A 19,499-nucleotide genomic window follows, 5' to 3' on the forward strand; every position below is an offset into this window, starting at 1 on the left:
CAGTTAGTTACTTATATAATGTTTATATTTAAAGTATTATAAACAAAAAATAATTAATAATATGTACAAAAAATTTAGTTTCTTCTCCTTCGCACTCTGGAAATCCTCCATGAATTTGGTTCTTCGTATTTGTTATAAAGTGGTTCTAGTCGTTGATTCTTTTTGAACTTACTCAACTTTGTTGGGTCTGAGAATTTAAAGAATGCTGGTGCAAATTCAACAAGCCATCTTGGATCTATTGTTGTTACTTCACGCATGTATTCTTTAGTGGTTTGAACAAGCTCATGATACATTACCCTGATATAAAATACATATAATTTTAATAAGTATTATTTTGTGTAATTTTATTACATAATTGATTTATCAATACAAACCATTCAGGTTGTCTGTTGAACAAAGCACTACTAGGATGAATGTAAACTGCCTGTCCATCAACAAGAGTACGATAACCTTCTTGTGGATCTTTTTTAGAGGCATTACGGAAAAATCCAGAACAAATAGCTTTTTGTATTCGAGCTGTGTTTTTACCAGCCGAAACAACATCCAACTTATGTCTACAAAAGTTTAGGTGAGTTTTAAAAATTCATCAGAGTTATAAGTGTTCATAATTTAATCATTACCTGTCCATGATTCCAAGCAATTGTTTACGAACATCTTGGGCTCTTTTGAGTGTACGTACTTGGACAAAATTCTCATAACACCAAGCATTACTAAACTTATTATTTTTCCAAGAATTATATACAGCCAAAAGTGTTAAATGATCACCTTCAACTTGATTAAACTTTGCTTTTTTCTGATCAGCCAATGCTTGTTTATCTTTTGGTCTATAAAAAACATTTTGAACAGAAAGCATGGATACAATAGTTAATATCTCTTCGGAACATTGAAGATGAACAGACATTATTAACATTTTGGATAGGTTTGGTTCCAATGGAAATTCTGCCATCTAAAATAATATAATCATTTATTTTCTACATAAAATATTCAAATTTTATAGAGCAGATACATACTCGTCTTCCCAATCTGGTAAGTAGACCTTCATCGTCTAATGCACTCAAAGAATGCAATGATTCTAAGGCCATAATCAAACTTTCAACTGGTGGGGCATCCATGAAGTCAAAATGAAGTAAATCATTAATGCCCATAGTTTTTAGTTGCAATACCTAAAGAGTAAATAATTTTTAAATTTGAATTGGAAAAATAGTAAAATTCAACATTTAATAACATACTGTAGTTGCTAAATTTGTGCGTTGTATTTCAGGCACAGGTGTTGGCAACATTTCATCTCGATAGGCTCTTTCTGTATAAAGCCTATAACATTTACCTGGTCCAGTACGGCCAGCACGACCAGCTCTTTGTTTGGCTTGTGCCTAAAATGACAATATTTAAAATGTTACTACGCTAATATACAATACATAACTTTAAAACAATAAATTGTTTTTGTATGATGTGAATTATTAATAAAAAAAATATTGACTAAGTTATATTTCAGTATATTTTTTTTAATGCAGAAATTAGTGTTGTCACACTAATATAAGCAAATAGCTTAATTCGAAAGCCAATATCCAAAAAGTAATTACAAAACATACTTGTGAAATTGGTGTGACAACCAAAGAGTCCATTCCAGTTTTTGAATTGTAAACTTTTTGTTTTACAAATCCAGGGTCAACAACATAATAGATTCCATCAATTGTTAATGAAGTCTCAGCAATATTTGTTGCTATTACAACCTAAGCAAATGAATATAATAATCAACATATATAATATATATACATGTTATATAACATGAAAATGATTTTCAGAAATAAATTTCTAATGGTTTGATAGAATACTATTTTATTTATACTTTTCGAGATCCAGGAGGGGCTGCTTCAAAAATTCTGGTTTGCATTTCACTAGGTAGAGCTGAATAGACAGGTAAGATAATTAACTCTGGAATATCAGGTCCTAACGACTTCATTCTTTCATATAAAATTTCACAAGCTGTATCAATTTCTTCTTGACCCGTTAAGAAAAGCAATACATCACCAGGTGGTTCACGTAAGTGTATTTGCATAATTGTAATAAGTGATGCATCTAGGTAGTCAGTTTCAGGTTCTTTAGTATATAATACTTCTACAGGGAATGTACGCCCAGGAATAGTGAATATGGGTGCTTCAAAAAAGTATTGAGAAAACTTCACAGCGTCTAGAGTAGCAGACGTTACAATTAGTTTAAGTTCTTTCCTTTTCGTGACAGCTTGTTTTAATAGTCCAAATAAAACATCAGTATTTATTGTTCTTTCGTGAGCTTCATCCAACATGATTACAGAATAGTTTTTCAGGTCAAAATCTACAAGACATTCACGCAGCAACATACCGTCTGTCATATATCTAAAAACAATAAGAAATAATTTGTTAGACTTACAAAAAATATTATTACTAATAAAATAAATAACATTAGTCATACTTGATAACAGTTTCTGGACTAGTGCAATCTTCAAAACGAATAGTGTAACCAACTTCTTGACCTAATCTGCATCCAAATTCTTCAGATACTCTTTTAGCAACAGACATGGCTGCTACTCTTCTAGGTTGAGTACATCCAATTTTACCTCTTGATGTAAACCCAGCCTCAGCTAAATATTGAGTAATCTGAGTAGTTTTTCCTGAACCAGTTTCTCCAATGACAATCAAAATTTGGTTGTCAGTCACAGCCTATTGTAAATGATAACGAATATATGTACATTTTAAAATCAATAATTTAAATGCCACTTAAAGAATTATTGTATTATATTATATGTAACATGTATTACTTTGATAAGTTCATCTTTAAGTTTATAAATTGGTAAACTTTGTCTTTGTTCTAAGAGAGTCAAGTTGGTCTTCATTCCAAATGAACTTTTTTTACCACCAATAACATGTTTTTTCCATTCTGGTACATCTTGGGCAGTCAAACCAATTCCTCGCATGTTTGAAGCCAATTGTCTACTATCGTCTAAAAATTTCGAAAATTATATGAAGTTAACTTTTTATTGTACAACTTAATATCACTTACTATCTGGTAGAGGATCAATCCAATTTTTAGTAACATTTTTAGGTACAGAGTCCATTTCTTGTTCGCGCTGTAACATTTTATGCTCTCTACGTTCTTTGGACAATGCACTTTGCATCATGGCTGCTTGTGCAAGAGAGCCATCTGGATTTTTAACTATACGTACCTAAAAATACAAAAATATGACTAATAGATTCTTAATGGTTGAGCAATTAAAATTAAAATAAGGTGTTGTAAGTACTAAACATAATTTTATAAGTCAATTTATGATTCTACAGAGTAGCCTAATAATAAGATTCATAATTTAAAAAAAAAAATAATAAATATAGTTAGAACTGAATTTAATATTTTGTTCTAAGTGTATTGCATACTGGGCTGAGATCGTGGAGATTTCTACCATGCCCATGTAAAAATGGAGGTTCATCTTCAACAATTTCAATTTCAATATCTTGTTCTTCTTCAGTGTTGTCTTTGGGTAAAATACCAGTTTCTTCATCAAAATCGGGAAGTTCGCTCTTGTCAATACAATTGGCTGATAACATCTATAATAATTAAAAAAAACAAAATAAGTAAGAAAATATATCATTTTTAAATATATTCATCTTAAAGTAGTTACTTGTTTTATTTCCCAGCGCTCTGGAGATGAAATCTTATTCATACGTTTTAAATTTGTCATTTCATCTGCATCAGCAATTGTCTGTAATTCCAATAAAGACGTAGGTCTATCAGGATTACGGCCACCCATCATATCATCGTCTTCACTAAAATAATTTAAAAAGAGGTAAATATATTATGTTACATAAATATTTTATATCATACTCTATATCTCCAGGCTGTATCATAGGGTTTAAATCTTCTCCAGTGTCTTGATCAACGTCTTTCATGGATAATGAAATTTTTTGGTTACCGCTTATTGATAAAACTTTTACCTGTAAAAATCGACTTAATATTTTGACAACTCACAGTTTTTAAGCATGTTAATGTTGTTAAATGATAATTACTTACCATGACTTTATCACCTCTAGAAACAACGTCACTAACAGAAGTTACTCTTCCTTTTTGTCGTAATTGTGAAATGTGTACAAGTCCTTGTGATTGACGGAACATATCTAGTTGTACAAAACAACCAAAGTCTACAATATTTAAGACTTTACCAGGATACACTTTTCCCAATTCTGGAAATTTGCTTTTTGACTCAATTCTAAATAAAACAATAAAAATACATAAAAAATCAATTTTTACAAAAGACAAATTTATATTTGCATAAATTAAATTTTTTGAGAGCAAATTAAGAATATAGAATATAACATACTCTTTCTCATGTCTTTCTTTTCTTTGTCCATCTCTGCTTCTGCTTCTTTTAGAATTGTGATGGTCATATCTATCTCGATTTCTGTAGCGATCATTATTTTGATCTCTTCGTTTTTCTTTACTTCTATCTCTATATGATTTGTCTTTATAATATCTATCACTCTGTCTATCACGACTCCTATCCTTCAGTCTATCACGACTCCTATCTTTCTGTCTGTCATGACTTCTATCCCTCTGTCTATCCCTCTGTCTATCACGACTTCTATCCCTGTGTCTATCACGACTCTGATTTTTCTGTTTATCACGACTTTTGTCTCTATGATGTTTTTCTCGGCTTCTACTTCTGTTTTTAGAATTTCGCCTTCTGTGCTGTCGATCATGACTCTTAGATCGACTTCTAGATAAACGTTTATCATGTGAAGCATTGGGTTTGTTAATTTGGTCGTCTCCAGTGCCACTAAAAATAATTATTTAAAAATATTATTATTAAATAGGTAAAAGTCTATATTTTATTTTTATTCAACAAAATGTAATTGTACTTGGTGCTGAGAATGGGAGCAAAAGACTCTAATTCAGCCATGACAGCACTAATGGGGTCATTTTCTTCACCTACAATATCATTAGGTATAGCTAAACCAGGAAATTTACACGCCAATGTATCACTTTTGTCAATATTATCATATAGTTTATTTCCAGATTGTTTTGATGTTTTAGGTTGCATGTGCTGTATAATACGCAGCAAATTGGCAATAAATGAATCCTGGAAAAATAAAAAAGAATTAAATATAAAATGTATGTGACAATGAGGTATAGGATGTTGATGAATTTTGTAATTTTCATTTGATTCTATGAAATGCTATTTCAGCTTAAAATTTGTTTCATGCTCTCTTGATTCAGAATATACTAAAAACAACATATTAATACAAGTTGTGAATTAAAACATGTGTATTATAACTTGAAAAACAAAATGGAAAATTTTTAACAATTTTAAACATTTCTTTTATTATTATCATATATCTTGGACATTTGCATTTTTAGAGATTTTAGAGCGTTTTTTTATGGGAATTTTCATGTTTTTTAGGTCATCAACGTCCTATACCTAGTAATAATAAAATTCACTAACTGAAAATTCAGCTCCATTTTTCAAAAGAGCTTTTTTGAATGTTTCTAATGTATCGTTGTTGAGAGCTAGGTCAATGATAAATTCAGCTAGAAATTAACACAATTTATAATGTATTAGTCATTAGATAATATAAATATATAATGCTACATAATAGCAATATAATAGACAAAAATACATAAAAATATTATAAAGAAATATCAAGTTTAATCATGTCTTACCTAAATCTTTGTCGTTGAGTCCCAAATGATTTTCTAATTCGGTACATATTTTTGATACTAATGATAAATGTTCTAATTTAGTTAATTCATCCATAGTTACCAGTTAGTATTTAAATTTTAAATTTGAGTTTAAAGCATGATCACTAGATTAGTGAAAATGTACACCAATAGTACGGAATATTATCAGTGAACAACATAAATCTTGTTTTTATTTAAATATGTTTGAAAACAATTGATACAGACTAGGAGTCCCAACGTTGCGGAAAATTTTCAGTTTGGTTTCTGGTAGGTTGGCGTCATGCTTATCATTGAAACGAGAGACTTTTCAATACGATTCTCAGTCAAATCACTATTATTATTATTATTATTATTATTGTAATTTATAATACCTACACATAAAAAATTCATATTTTATTTTTCGAATAATTGATACTTTAGTCAATGTTATCTTTATTTTGTTTAAGTTTTCTTGTATGTTTTGTATTAAGGGTTAATAACTAGTGTCAGTGTCAAAGTATTTATTGCGAAATTCAATAATTCATAGATGCAGACTACAAAAAGAAAAATTAAAATTATGAATATCAATACAGATATTATATTATCCATTGGAATTCGCCCATGAACATCATCATGTAAGTGTATTTTTCTATTATTTCATTAATTTTCTCTATTACTGAATGAAAATGACAATGAAATAAAATCACATAGATCCCTTTATTATAGTACTCATACTTGATAGAAAACAAACATGTCTAGTAGTAATCTATTGTTTTTCCTTGTTGTGTTTAATACTTATTTGAGTTTTACTTGCTGTTTAAGTTATCATATTGATATAACTAAAGTGTTAAATAACTTGTTGTTAGTTTGTGGACATGTAGTAATAAACGTATTGCTATAATTTGTTAACTACCTACTTCATAGTTAGATAGGTACACAAGTTGTATTATATTGTGTTAAATATGTTGGTACTGTGATGTTCTTTAAGTAATTAGTTTGATGATTATGTGTTGGGAATCTAATACAAACATATTTAGGTGTAAATTAATTTATCTTTAAGGTATCTAAATATATAGGTAGTTGTATTACTTATACATTGAATTTAGTTAGGTGTCAGTGTTTACTTTTCGGTGCTGTTTATACAATAATTATAACCATTTAAAAACAGTATTTACAAATATAAATTGTTTCATTGAAATTTTGAATTTATTGAATTACCTAATAGATAAAAATAAAAATAATTAAATTTCAAAGTAAAAATATCTCCTAAACTTTAATTAGCAACTTAAATAATTGCACCTACCTATTCAAAAAACTATTGACCTTGTGATTTTGTTAATTTAAATAAGTAGCAATATCATAATATTTAAAAACTAAGTAGGGATTTTACATATTTTTATTAAACTATTTTTTATCTTTAAATACATTGTTTGAAATATTTTATTCTATTACAAAATACAATAACAATGATAGAGCATTATGGTATAGCATAGGTACCTTAAACTATATATTTTAAAGTTAACCTTGACCTACATAAATAATAATAATCATAAATGATTTCATTTTCATTTATTATGGAGTAGATATATTAAAAAGTGAATTTGCTAACATGTTTTTATTTGACAAATAATTGAACTTCTAATTTTAAATTTAACTTGTACTTCTATTTAAAGATACATATTAAAATAATTTAATAAGTAATTACATTTATTGGACTAATTAAATTTCTAAATTGTTATGTACTTATGTATAACTTTATAGGTATAGTTATTACAAATAATATATTTACCTTTAGATAGGATTAAACGATTAGGTAATCGCTGATAATTATCATGTATACCTTTTTCATAACAATAATGAAAAATAATAAATAAGTTTGAAAAGTCATTTATTTAATTTTTGTTAGTTTGAATTATAATTTTGTTTGTAGGTTTTCTTAAATTCTTTGTTTTTATGAAGTATTTAATTTTACTTTTTATTATTGAAAATGTTGTTTCAATCTTATCAACACTTATGCTTATTGTAAAAATAATATATTAACAGATTATATAATAAAACAACTAAAAAAACAAAATAAAAAAAAAAATATTTGAAAATAACTAATTCAACTGTGTGGTCATATTAATTGAAATTCCTGTATATTGATCAAACTGGAATTAGGTATACTACATATGAAGGTACCTAGTTGTGTTTTTTTTGAAATCACACAATGTTATGAATGATGATTGATTATAATGCTTGGTGATAATATTGTAAATATATTTTTTTTTATGATTTGCTTTAAAATTTATGTTAAAATTAATTTATTTGAAGTCTGTTGTAAAATAATAATTATAATTAAAATGACAATATTTGATTTGGTAGTACTCTGTAGACAATAATTGATTAATATTTTAAACTTTAGTAGTATCACACAAAGTTAAAAATGTGTTCTGGTTTATTGTAAAAATTCAGAATAGAATCTAATTAGAATCTGTGTCCATCTGAATTTTGGACTATAATATTATTATATTATATTTACTGGTTTTGAACGAATTATTTCAGAATCTATCTACCTATGTTTAAATAATAGTATAGACTACAGTTTGATGCAAAATAAATTTTAGTACTTAAAATTTTCCGGAATGTCTAGAACTAAAATGTATACCTAGGTACAGAATGTTCTATTCTTATTATACACGTATAGGTACTTAACGTAATATTAGAACCTACATTATGAGTGTACGGTGTACACATGGAGTATTAGTGTATTGGATCATCTCGTTAAAATATAACGATTACGTATCATACACATTTCTACAATATATTATCGACTGCACGAGATAGTTATTTAATATTTTTGCATACCACATGGTTTACTATCGTGCAATGATATATTATTGGCATATGGTATACAGCCATACAGGTAGGTTGACCATGGAAGTCTTATCATAGATACCTATTGACTTTGGAATACATGTTAAATTTTTGTAGATGATAATTGTATCAGGCAAAGAGACTCGCCTGCTGGAAAAGCTAATCGCTTAATATTCTTGGGGTATTGCAGAACCCAAAATCGAAAAAGCTACAAAACGTTTTTGATTTTTTTTTTGAAATTTTTTTCTTTATTTTACCGAAGGGCGTCGCCTCGTATGTTTGCTAGTGTCGACGATAATATTGTTGTTTTATTTTTTTTTCGCATCTGCATACGTCGTTCGCATTTGGCCGCAAAACACCCGTAGTGTACATGACGAGTATGAAATAAGTGTGCGCTTGCGCCCGTGTGTGTATGTGTGTACAGTGTGTACAGTTGTTGACCATTTTCTCTTGTCGACCAGCGAAACTTAACGACTATAAATAGCCTCACCGATCTGTCTCGCCCCCGCCTGCACCACGTTGCGGGGCAGCGGTTTAGAGCTTTTTTGTGTCATACGAAAACAAATGACTCATTTTATGTTTGGCGCTGGCACATGGTTTATGGCCTTATTTTATTATTTGGCTTAACTGGAACGACGCCGTTTGCACGCTCACAAAGTACTGGTATTGGCATATATAATACACATATATATGTATATATATATAATGTTATGTACATCGACCATCGGCTTCTGCATATTATATTATTGTTATTATAATATAAATGTTGTTTTTTTTACTGCGCGTGATGAATTTTCCTAAATTCAAAACGTATGGATAGCGCATCTTTACAGTTATAGTACGTTCTTTCCCATCAGCAGAAATTGTGTTGCCAGTATAATATAATATATTAGGTATAATAATTTGCTTATATACCTACTCATGTGTATAATATATTTTTCGCTAAGTTTTTTCACGAGTATTTGCCATTTTTGTCTCCATTTTAAATGTTACAATTGTTTGAAATATATGTTTTCATTTTGTATAAAATTGTATGCTCTTTTTGCGATTAATGTATTTATACGTTACATACGTTTCTATATAGATATTTGTAAAAATTGTCCATGCGACCATAGACTTTCTTCTGCGCAGCTGTGCATTCGACTAATGTTGTACATATACATATTACACTACCGTATATTAAGTTTGGGTTAACGTCTTGAGATTTGTCGTTGGTGAATTTGGAAATTGATTATAAGGCATTTTGTAGCTTGTGGAGGGCTTTATTTTTAATATCCGAAATTATTAATTAATTAACTAATATAATGTATTGGTAGTGATTTTAAATTGTCGTGAAATAATATTACGTTTATAATATTATATAACATTATAGGGTTGTATGTGTTATTGTTTCTTATAATGATCGTTAAGTAATAATATGATCACTGTCAACATCGTCAAAAAAAAATAAAAATCATTTATATTCATTTTATTTATCCTTCGATTCTTTATATTTGATAAGATTTATTCATGGTACCTAATAGAAAATGCAATTGATTAAATTTTACTGAAATAAATAAGGTAGGTAATTGGTTTTGTGGCAGAGGGTGATCTGCAGTTTGCTCATCCCTAAGTTGCCTATGAGGTATAATGTGAGGTATGAGGTATGTGGTGTAAAAAATTGTCTAAGAACAATAACTAGGCCGCCGCTACCGTTGGTTATCGTAATATTTATTCTATGGTCTTCGATCTGTTAGACATCTATTAGTCAAACCTATATTAAAATGTTAGGTGGGTATATTAGCTATGTTGGATGTGCTTGTGTATGTGTTGTGAGCGACTTTTGCGTAATAAGTTAACGTACCGTGTGTTTTGCGTAGTGTGTGTGCGTAAACGTGTGAATCTGTTTGACCGTTACGTGGGTGGTAAAATAGCTTTTGGTTGAGAACTCGACAAAATATAAACGGCTTATGAATATTTTTAGACTAGAAAACAGCATTCTTCAAACTACCAAATTGCATATTTACTTAATGACGAGATAACAATTATTGCTGTCGTAATGTCGTGACTCGTGTCTGATACGCTCAGTACAAATATAAAATATATTATATATTATGTAATATGAATTGTATGCGTTTACAAAAAACGTCTTATATAACAAAGGTTTTCTACCTTTTGAAACCGCGACTCTAAATAATTTTTGACGACCCTCGTGTAATGTAAGCAGTAAAAAGTTAATATAAACTAATATGATTATTATTTTAATTAAAATTTAAAATCTAATAATTATAAAAAAATTATTTAAAATAGATTTTATAAAGAAAAATGTTCATTATATAATATTTGTTTAAATTATGTTATGTATTGGCTATACTCAGGTTAAAAATTACTGTTGTATAACTTTTTAGATGTTTTGAATTATACATTAAAAACTGTGTGTCGTGCTGTGGCGTCCGTTGTTGCGTGTACAATTATACTATCATGTTCCATTTTTTGTATCGACAAAACGACTAAAGTTGAGATTTTTACGTATTAAAAAGAATACATTCGAGTCTATGTACTATTTTATAAACGTAGTTCCCCACTGGTGTTATTTTGGATATTGTTTAAAAACTCCTCCAACCTTTTGTGATGAAGGTATGACCGATATTGTCATTTTGGCTTTCCGTGACCGCAGAGGCGGTTGGAAGAATTACATCTTACCGGGGCAGATACATTTAAACCACCCACCTACCCTAAAAAAATTGTTCTCGCTTCGCTATTACTATTAAATTCTATTAAGTTTCATTTTACCAAACTACTGAGCACTGATTCACTGACCAGTGACCACCTACCCATCCATTTCAAATTTTTTTACCGGGGCAGCGCCCCGGTAAAAGGTGCTCACAAGGCGCCTCTACGTGACCGGAACAATGAGCAGATAGCTCGGACTGTCATATTTTTACTGCTAGTGGAAAGTCAGACAAACAGCTGTTTCCACTGATATAATAATAATTATAAATACTATTATCATTATTATATTATGATAATAGCTATTTATTACTGTATAAACATATAATGTTCATAAATAATATTGCTTATAATATTTTCCTTTTGTTTGTGCAATATAAATAATACTAGCGAAAAATAAGCATACGTGACATTTGCAAATATTAACATAGGTATATAGATAAGCTTACGGCAGTGTGCACTGTGCAGGTACTTAAAATAATATTAATATATTGCAGTTGTTTCGGTAAGGTTTGTTACTAACTGTTCACAGTGTACCTACCTACATAGAAATCTACTACAAAAAAGTGTTATTAATTTTTTGAAAATCTTTAATATATCTATTTTTTTATTATAATTTATAAACGATTTAGCTGATTGAATGAGTATGTTAAATTAATATATTTTTAAACTGTTGATATATACATTGAAAATCTGAAAATTATCTAAGAAAATATATTTTTTTGCATGTTTAAAGTTAAAATTTGAATGAAACTATGAACCTGCATATTTAAACGAAGAGTAATGATGTTAGGTAATATTTTTTTTATAATTAAAAAATATTATTCTTATACAGACATACAATATATGTACATTATAAATTTTAACTATTCACAATAACTTTTCAAAATGTGTAGATTAATTATTAAGCTATGACCTATTATTACCATGATACAATTTACACTGTTTTATATTATAGGTATGGTATTGACTCAAAAATTATAAAAATAATATAATACGTAAATATTAATAGTAGGTACCTATTATAATAAATATAAAAATTAAACTAATCAACCTATCGTAATATTAATAGGAAAATAAATTACTAATTAGTAATTGCAGTATAAAAAAAAGGTAGTCCAAGGGAATATTGCTATGTTATACAGTAGGTACTGAGTGGGTCACTGTAATGGATGTATACTTAATTTGAATTCAATTTTATCTCATTGTATATGAAAAACGAATTTGAGCGGAAATCGTGTCATTCTACATCACTATAAGTATATCTCATAGTATGTTTTTTTTAATATTGGTTTAGAATGTTTAGATACGTATGAACAACTTATGATCAATTTTGTACTTATTATATTTTTAAATTTTAAATATGAATAAAATTTTATACATTTTTAACTACAATTTTTTTGAAAAACTTCGTCATGTAAATAAAATGCTGATATAAACATTTGGTAAACATTTCAAGTATGATCTTCGGTTACCTATTTGTTTTTGAGTTAAAAAAAAATCAAATCCATTTTTTTAAGAACTGGTTGGTTTTATCTATAAATTCAAATTTTTCTTAATTTGTTTGTTTTATTTTCTATGTTGACCTCTCTAAAGTTTAAACTAAATTCAATATTTTTTATCAAAAATCTAAGAAATCATCTTTAAAATTGAAGATCGATAAATATTTAATTGTCAATTATTTACCGTATATACAGACACAAAAAAAAATATAAAATCAATACATTCATCGCACTGCCTGGAATCTAAAACAAATCATGAAATATACTTAGTGATATTGGCTGATAAACCGGGAGTTACCAAAAGTTAGTTTATTTTATTCTTAAGCTAATTGTTAGCTATATTAAATACAATTATATATAATGCTGATCGTTATTTGAATTATAAATATTAACATATGGTATTTAAAAAAAGTTTAGGATTCATTAAATAAAAAATATACTTATTACTTATATTTATTTATTCTATGCATGGTTTATTGTAAGAGATTTTTTTTACTTTTTTTATATTTGTAGTTAAGATAATAGGTTATTTGTGTCAATTTTTTATTTATTCCGATTTCCAGTCGGATATTTTATTAAATTACTTTACTACAGATACAATATATTATCAAAATAGCTTATGAGGATTATCATGTTCATGTTTTTTGTATATCATGCCAAAAAATCTTAACCTAAAAACAAATAGTTTTAAATTATTAATTTGAATATCGTCACTAAAAATACTACGTGAACGTCGTGTTAAAATTTGAATGAATGATTTAATTATCCCTGATGTTGTAGTATTATAATTTTACTTTCATAATTTTCTACTGGTATTGTGTACATAAAAAAATAAACAGTCGATCAGTTGTGATAACTCAAGTCTCGATTATTTAAGTGTAGTTATAGTAATAGTAGTATTAAAGTGTAGGTTTTAATTTTCTGGTTATATTTTTATAAATTAATTCTATAGTAAAATTTCTATATTGTTTCATTTTTTATGCGTGTATCCACATCATTTAATAATTTATACTTGGAAATTATACTGTACATAGGAACTATAACTTTGAAAGCTCATTAAATATTTATTTCTATCAACAGTCAACAAATAATGGGAAAAATACATAGATTTACAATGTATTATAGTTAACGATAAATGTGGTGTTTTTACGAACAATATTTACGACGTAGAACGATCGCAATAATCGGGTTTTTCTTTACTTCCACTTTACATGATGTAGTTCTGCATTTATTATATAATATTATTAGGTACCTAAGTGCTGTATAGTAGGTATATATTTTTAAATTTATTTTTTAGAATTTTTTGTTAATATGTAGGTACATTATATATTATTATTTATTAATATCATTGTATCATTTTTGTATTTTGTGTATCATTCAATTGAGCCTAAGCTCTCATTCCTTTTTAATATGCGTATCCCGTTAAAATGGTCTAACGGGAAAGTAAGTTATATATGTATATTTAAGTATAATTCGTGTGTATCTCAGATGTATATATGACTAAAAGTAAAACTAGAACATTAACGTTTACTATATTGCATGCATTCAGTGCGTGTTTTAATGGGTTGTCTTTTATTTTATTTTATTATTATTTTTTTTTTATCTTATCCTGTCCCTTAAAGACACACCGCACACTCTCACTCGCCATACACTATTCTAGATTTTATACAGCGTGTGTCAGATGAGCATTGCATCTGGAGCGTAAAGAAGTAAACATTGGTTGCGAACGTTATTTGCAGGTTTTTTTTTATATCCCCACCAGAATTTGAAATTTTGCGTCAAAAAAAATCTGTTGTCGAAATTATTAAATCATCCAACTTTTTCGTCATTATATGTATATCTATGCTATTCTGTCAGTCCAGTATACAGTCGATTCGTTGTCGTCGTCAGTGGATCTGGAACTGCTCTTAGTGCGGATTATAGTTGACAGTTGGCACTCAGGCTCCATTTGTTTTTCCCTACTGTTTCGGTGACTTAAATTTAGAAATGGTGACTTCCCGTTCAGCCTACATTTTTTTTAAATTTGCCCCCCATTTTTAATGACCGTGGGCGGAGTTTAAGCTATCTGAATTTGGAACTTCAATCATATATGACACGAATTTGTAGACGCCCATAAAAACGCGTCATTTAAATAAATACACTTATATATCCCCGCCTGTCTAATTAGCTGGGCCAACACTGAAATAATATAAGTGGGTCAACTGCTAGTAAAAGAATTCCACCCTATTTCTACATTGTCATTATTGACAGGGTTCTTACTGCACTTTTGCATAGCAACAGCTATAACTAAGTATAAATGTGTTAGGTTACGGATGCATTATGTGTATTACATAATTATAATAACTATAGAATAATTTTTTGAATAACATTATAATAAAAGTAGTGTCTTATGAATTATAGATGTATAAAAAGTATAGTAAGTATGGTCAAGAGTATAATTAATTTGATAAGTTATTGTTCCGTGTTCTTATTAAGTAAAATTTTTCGGTTGATTCGTCTGAAACAATTTCGTTATTATCTGTTTAATTTTCATAATTGAATTTATCATGTAGTCTTTTAATGTTAATAATAATACTTATGGTGATAAATTTAGAACATATATAAATGATGCAACAGTGGCACTTTCATTGCATAATGACACGCTTAAAGAATATACGTCAATATTCAATGCAATTTAATGTTTGTTTATTTTTAACAATTTAAATGTACCAATAAATTTATTTGTTAGTTTGTATAAAATGTATACAGTTATGGTTTAAATATGAATTAATTCGTTTCACCGATATCAAATAACTAATCTAGTAGGAGGTTATTATTAGTTTAAACCAAGTCAGTCAAGTATTAGTTGAAGAAAAATAATTAAGTGAAATTTTTTAGGACAAAAGTAACTTAAGTTAAATTTTGGTTAAAAAGTGTATAAAGAGTGATTTTTCTTTAAAAATTATTTTCTTGAAAACTTTTGAAATTTTGAATGTAATAGCTCATTATTTAAAAATCCGAATATTTTTCTAAGAAATTTAATGTATATAAATTAAATTTTTAACTGATAGTTAATTAGTTATAACTTATAGCTTGTATTTTAATATTTCTATTAGTTGGGAAATACTGTAAATTTATCAGGGTACTTTGTATCCTTAGTCCTTCATTCCTCGCTCATTTAAACTTTATATATATATATATAATTGATGGTAACGATAAGTACTAGTAATATAGAATATAGAATAGTCATAATATAAAGTATAATATAATTTGGGTAATGACTTATTAATTATTAGGTAATTATCTTCAAAAAAATATATCCAACTCCGTTGTAAGTTTTCTAGAAAATGCTTGTTTACCAAATATAAATATTCTGCAATATATTAAAAAAAAATAATGTAGTTTTGAATAAACTTTATTCTTGGAGTTTTGATAATAATGTACCTATATAAATAGTGATAGTGAAATCTATTTGAATTTGATCTATTAAATTTGTTTAAATATTATTATTTTTTACTTACTTTATTGTATCACATTATACATGAAATGTATATGTATGTATGTATGTATGTATGTAAATAATGTAAGATTCCATTAGATTTGCTTGGTTGATTGACTTCTATTTAAAAATAATGTATTTAAGCTTTGTTTAACAAAAAATATTAACATCTACGTTTCGCTTTAGCGCTTTAAAGGAACAGGATGTTTGTCCCCTTAGGTTAGATACTACAGTTTTAAAATAGAAATTCAAAGCATTTTTTTGCGTATGTTCTTTCTGTTACTCACATCAAAGCTAGGTATGTCTGTTTGTATTTGCGTATTTGACAATAAGTTAAAGAAACTAAAAAATGTCTAATAGGAAGGTCTATATTTGATTTCAATTATTTGATGTGGTTCGTCAAGTTTTAATAGTTGTAAGTTATAAAAAGGCTCGGAATATTGTAGATTATATAAACATAATAATTGTATAATATTTAAAAAGGTCCACTACTATAATATAAGTTAAAAAATATGTTTTTCATCGAATCTAATATTATATTCAGAGGAAAAAATAATATCAAAATATATACTTAATAAACAACAGTAATTGAAGGCATTGTCTGGTTGGTACATGGTACTTTTTTATATTATAAAATATGATCACTTCATGTAATTTTAAACTGAAAATACTATGTGGGCCCCTTACGAGGTACATAGGTCTTGTGGACGTAGTTCCCCTTATCTATGCCTACTATTTTAACATAATCGTTCTTTTTTTGGAGTGAAAAGTTAAAAAATATATATTCTCCAGGCAATTTATGCAAAACAACTCATTAACAATATAACCGTGTAATTTAAATTGAGAGACATGTCTTAGTTAAGCAACATCTAATGTTTACATTTAACATAATAATGACCACATTATTTCAAGTACTTTCATCGTAGAAGTATAATGGTTGAAACATTCTATAATATTAATAATAATTCGTTAAACACTAATCTTTTTCTTTTTACATTTTGGCAGTGTTTTAATTTGTCCGATAATAATTTTGTTCTTTAAATTCACTTTTGATTATTAACATTATTTAAATTATATGTAAAGAATTTTTGCAGCTGCTACATTACACTAAAATGTTGTTTATATTTTTGGCTTGCAACTCTTATCGTTTTGTTAAAGATTACAGATATATTTCCCTTTATACAGGGTTTATTTAAAATGTACGTGTTGTTAAGTATACCTACGCGTGTGCATTACATAATTCCGATGGTCGTTGCGCAATTAATTTTTTTACTCCTTCCAGCAATAACAATAATAATAAACAGAAAATGTTCGCCAATATATGTCCGCATCAGCGATATTTCATATCTTGATAAAAATAGAATAATACACACGGACGTCTTACAAATTTCTTGATGTTAATTTTTTCATTATATTTGAATGAAAATATAACTTTTTGAGGTTCTTATAATTCTTATAGTGACCACGTGTTTATGGGGCGTAATAAGAATGATGCGTGGTAAATTACAAAATCTCTTTTGGATTATTGAATCCAACTTTCTTTAGCGAAGGTTTTTTTTAACGTTGTCGCAGTCATGTCAAAACACTTTAAAAAAAATAAAGTTATAATAAGCTCCAGTTTACACGTATGAATAATATTTACATGCATATGATAAATGTAAATGAAATAAAATAAAATAAATTTAAAAGTTCGGGGAATTTTGGGCGTCAAAATAAATTACACTTGTGTACGTGGGGCGTCCGCACGGCAGCAGTGGGTTTATGGTATATACGGCGTGTTACAGGCGTACGTGTCCTGATGTCGATGCCAGCAAATATGATTTGTGAGTCAGTGGAAATTGTCACGTTAAACGTCTGTAGAGACTTTTTACGTACATATTTTTCTTTTATATAAATAAGCATATGTTGTCAAAATCATATAAATTGTCACCCCAAAATTACAACTACATGTGTGCTTGTTATTTTTAATGATTTATAACGTGTTGTTACCTTAGCTCTGAGTTGAAAAGAACCCTATTTCGTCTTGTACTTACAAGATGTATTGCTATCATCTGTAGAATATAATATGATTTGGTTGTGTGGTCGAGGTATAAATGTCTATAATGGCGGTGTGATTCAGTGTATATCTTCTTATGTTATTTTTTTGAATTTAGATATTAAAATATTATTACTTATGGATTTGAGTTCTACACAATCAATCATAAAATTTACGCGTTACATTTTTTATGTTATCAATAGATCAATCAACTTCTTCTTAATACCAAAAATTTTCGTTTTATTTAGTTTTAGAATACTATATTTGAAATTTACGTCACATTTATATTTTCAACACAGTGAACCATATAAATAATAATACATGATAATATATATATAATAGCTTTGAATTTTTCTATCGCTCATGTTTTATGAATTTATTATTCATCATGCAGTGTTTACTGAATTATATATATAAATTAATTTTCATTGTGAATAAATAATAAAATATGTTTAAAATGTATGACAATTTTAACGGGTAAAAATGAATTCATTATATGTATTGAAAATTAAAATTAAACATTCATGCAAGAAGTTAAATAGAAAAATGTTAAAACTTATATGAAATATGTTAAAAAAGAGAGGTTATAATGTATTTGAGGTGTACATTTTACCAAATTATTATTCGATTAATATTAATATTTCGATTATTATTAAATGATGAGGTAATTATTCCTTTATAGTTAAATTATAATTCATTAAAATTTAATATTTTAAATGATATATAATGCGAGAATAAACTAACAAAAACATTGGACATTTTTATCAAATAAACTTTTGTTTCACGAAAATTTAATTTACAAAACTATAGTAATAATCAGGTTCTTATTATTATTTTTTCATTTTATTTAATGAATTTATTTTTTTCACTAATTAAATAGAATTGTTTAATTTTCCTCAAATTAACAACTTTGCTTTTTACAAAAAAATTCGATTTCTCCTGGTGTTTGCCGTATTTAATTTGATTAATACACCGGAACACTGAAGTCTAAAAATTTGTATGCCAACATTTTCGTCTGCCCGTCAACCAAAATTTATGTTTAACGAGGTTTTGCCAAATAACCACCGAGTTTAACATAAATAACTGAAGAAACCAATAAAAATGCTGTTCGTTCATAGCTCTACACCCACGGTTGGGTTGAAAGATAATTTCTTTTCAACTGGATCATTCAGCCAGAGGAGTCTTGTAGATCAGCTGTATTTTATGAAAAATTATTTTTAATAAGTTTATTTAAAAC

General features: G+C 27.6%; 2 protein-coding genes across 2 annotated transcripts in view; one reads left to right on the forward strand and one right to left on the reverse strand.

Moving 5' to 3' along the window:
- Positions 1-7: 7 nt before the first annotated feature.
- Positions 8-5,865, reverse strand: LOC114120891 (ATP-dependent RNA helicase DHX8). The gene is made up of 18 exons (XM_027982974.2): positions 5,686-5,865; positions 5,468-5,553; positions 4,884-5,104; positions 4,346-4,801; positions 4,039-4,234; positions 3,853-3,962; positions 3,650-3,794; positions 3,405-3,575; positions 3,037-3,199; positions 2,795-2,976; positions 2,449-2,696; positions 1,847-2,372; positions 1,590-1,730; positions 1,230-1,370; positions 1,011-1,163; positions 621-946; positions 375-554; positions 8-297 (listed from the first exon to the last, which is right to left on the reverse strand). Exons 1-18 carry the CDS (start codon positions 5,777-5,779, stop codon positions 75-77), a joined length of 3,762 nt encoding a protein of 1,253 aa, XP_027838775.2. The 5' UTR covers positions 5,780-5,865; the 3' UTR covers positions 8-74.
- A 201-nt stretch (positions 5,866-6,066) lies between these two features.
- Positions 6,067-19,499, forward strand: part of LOC114120895 (myocardin-related transcription factor A-like) — a 61,776-nt gene continuing 48,343 nt past the window's right edge. Inside the window, exon 1 of the mRNA XM_050204860.1 lies at positions 6,067-6,317. The gene's annotated coding sequence lies outside the window, so the exon portion shown is untranslated. The remainder of the gene's footprint in view (positions 6,318-19,499) is intronic.

Source organism: Aphis gossypii, chromosome 3, assembly GCF_020184175.1.
Source record: "Aphis gossypii isolate Hap1 chromosome 3, ASM2018417v2, whole genome shotgun sequence".
NCBI classification, from domain to species: Eukaryota; Metazoa; Arthropoda; class Insecta; order Hemiptera; family Aphididae; genus Aphis; species Aphis gossypii.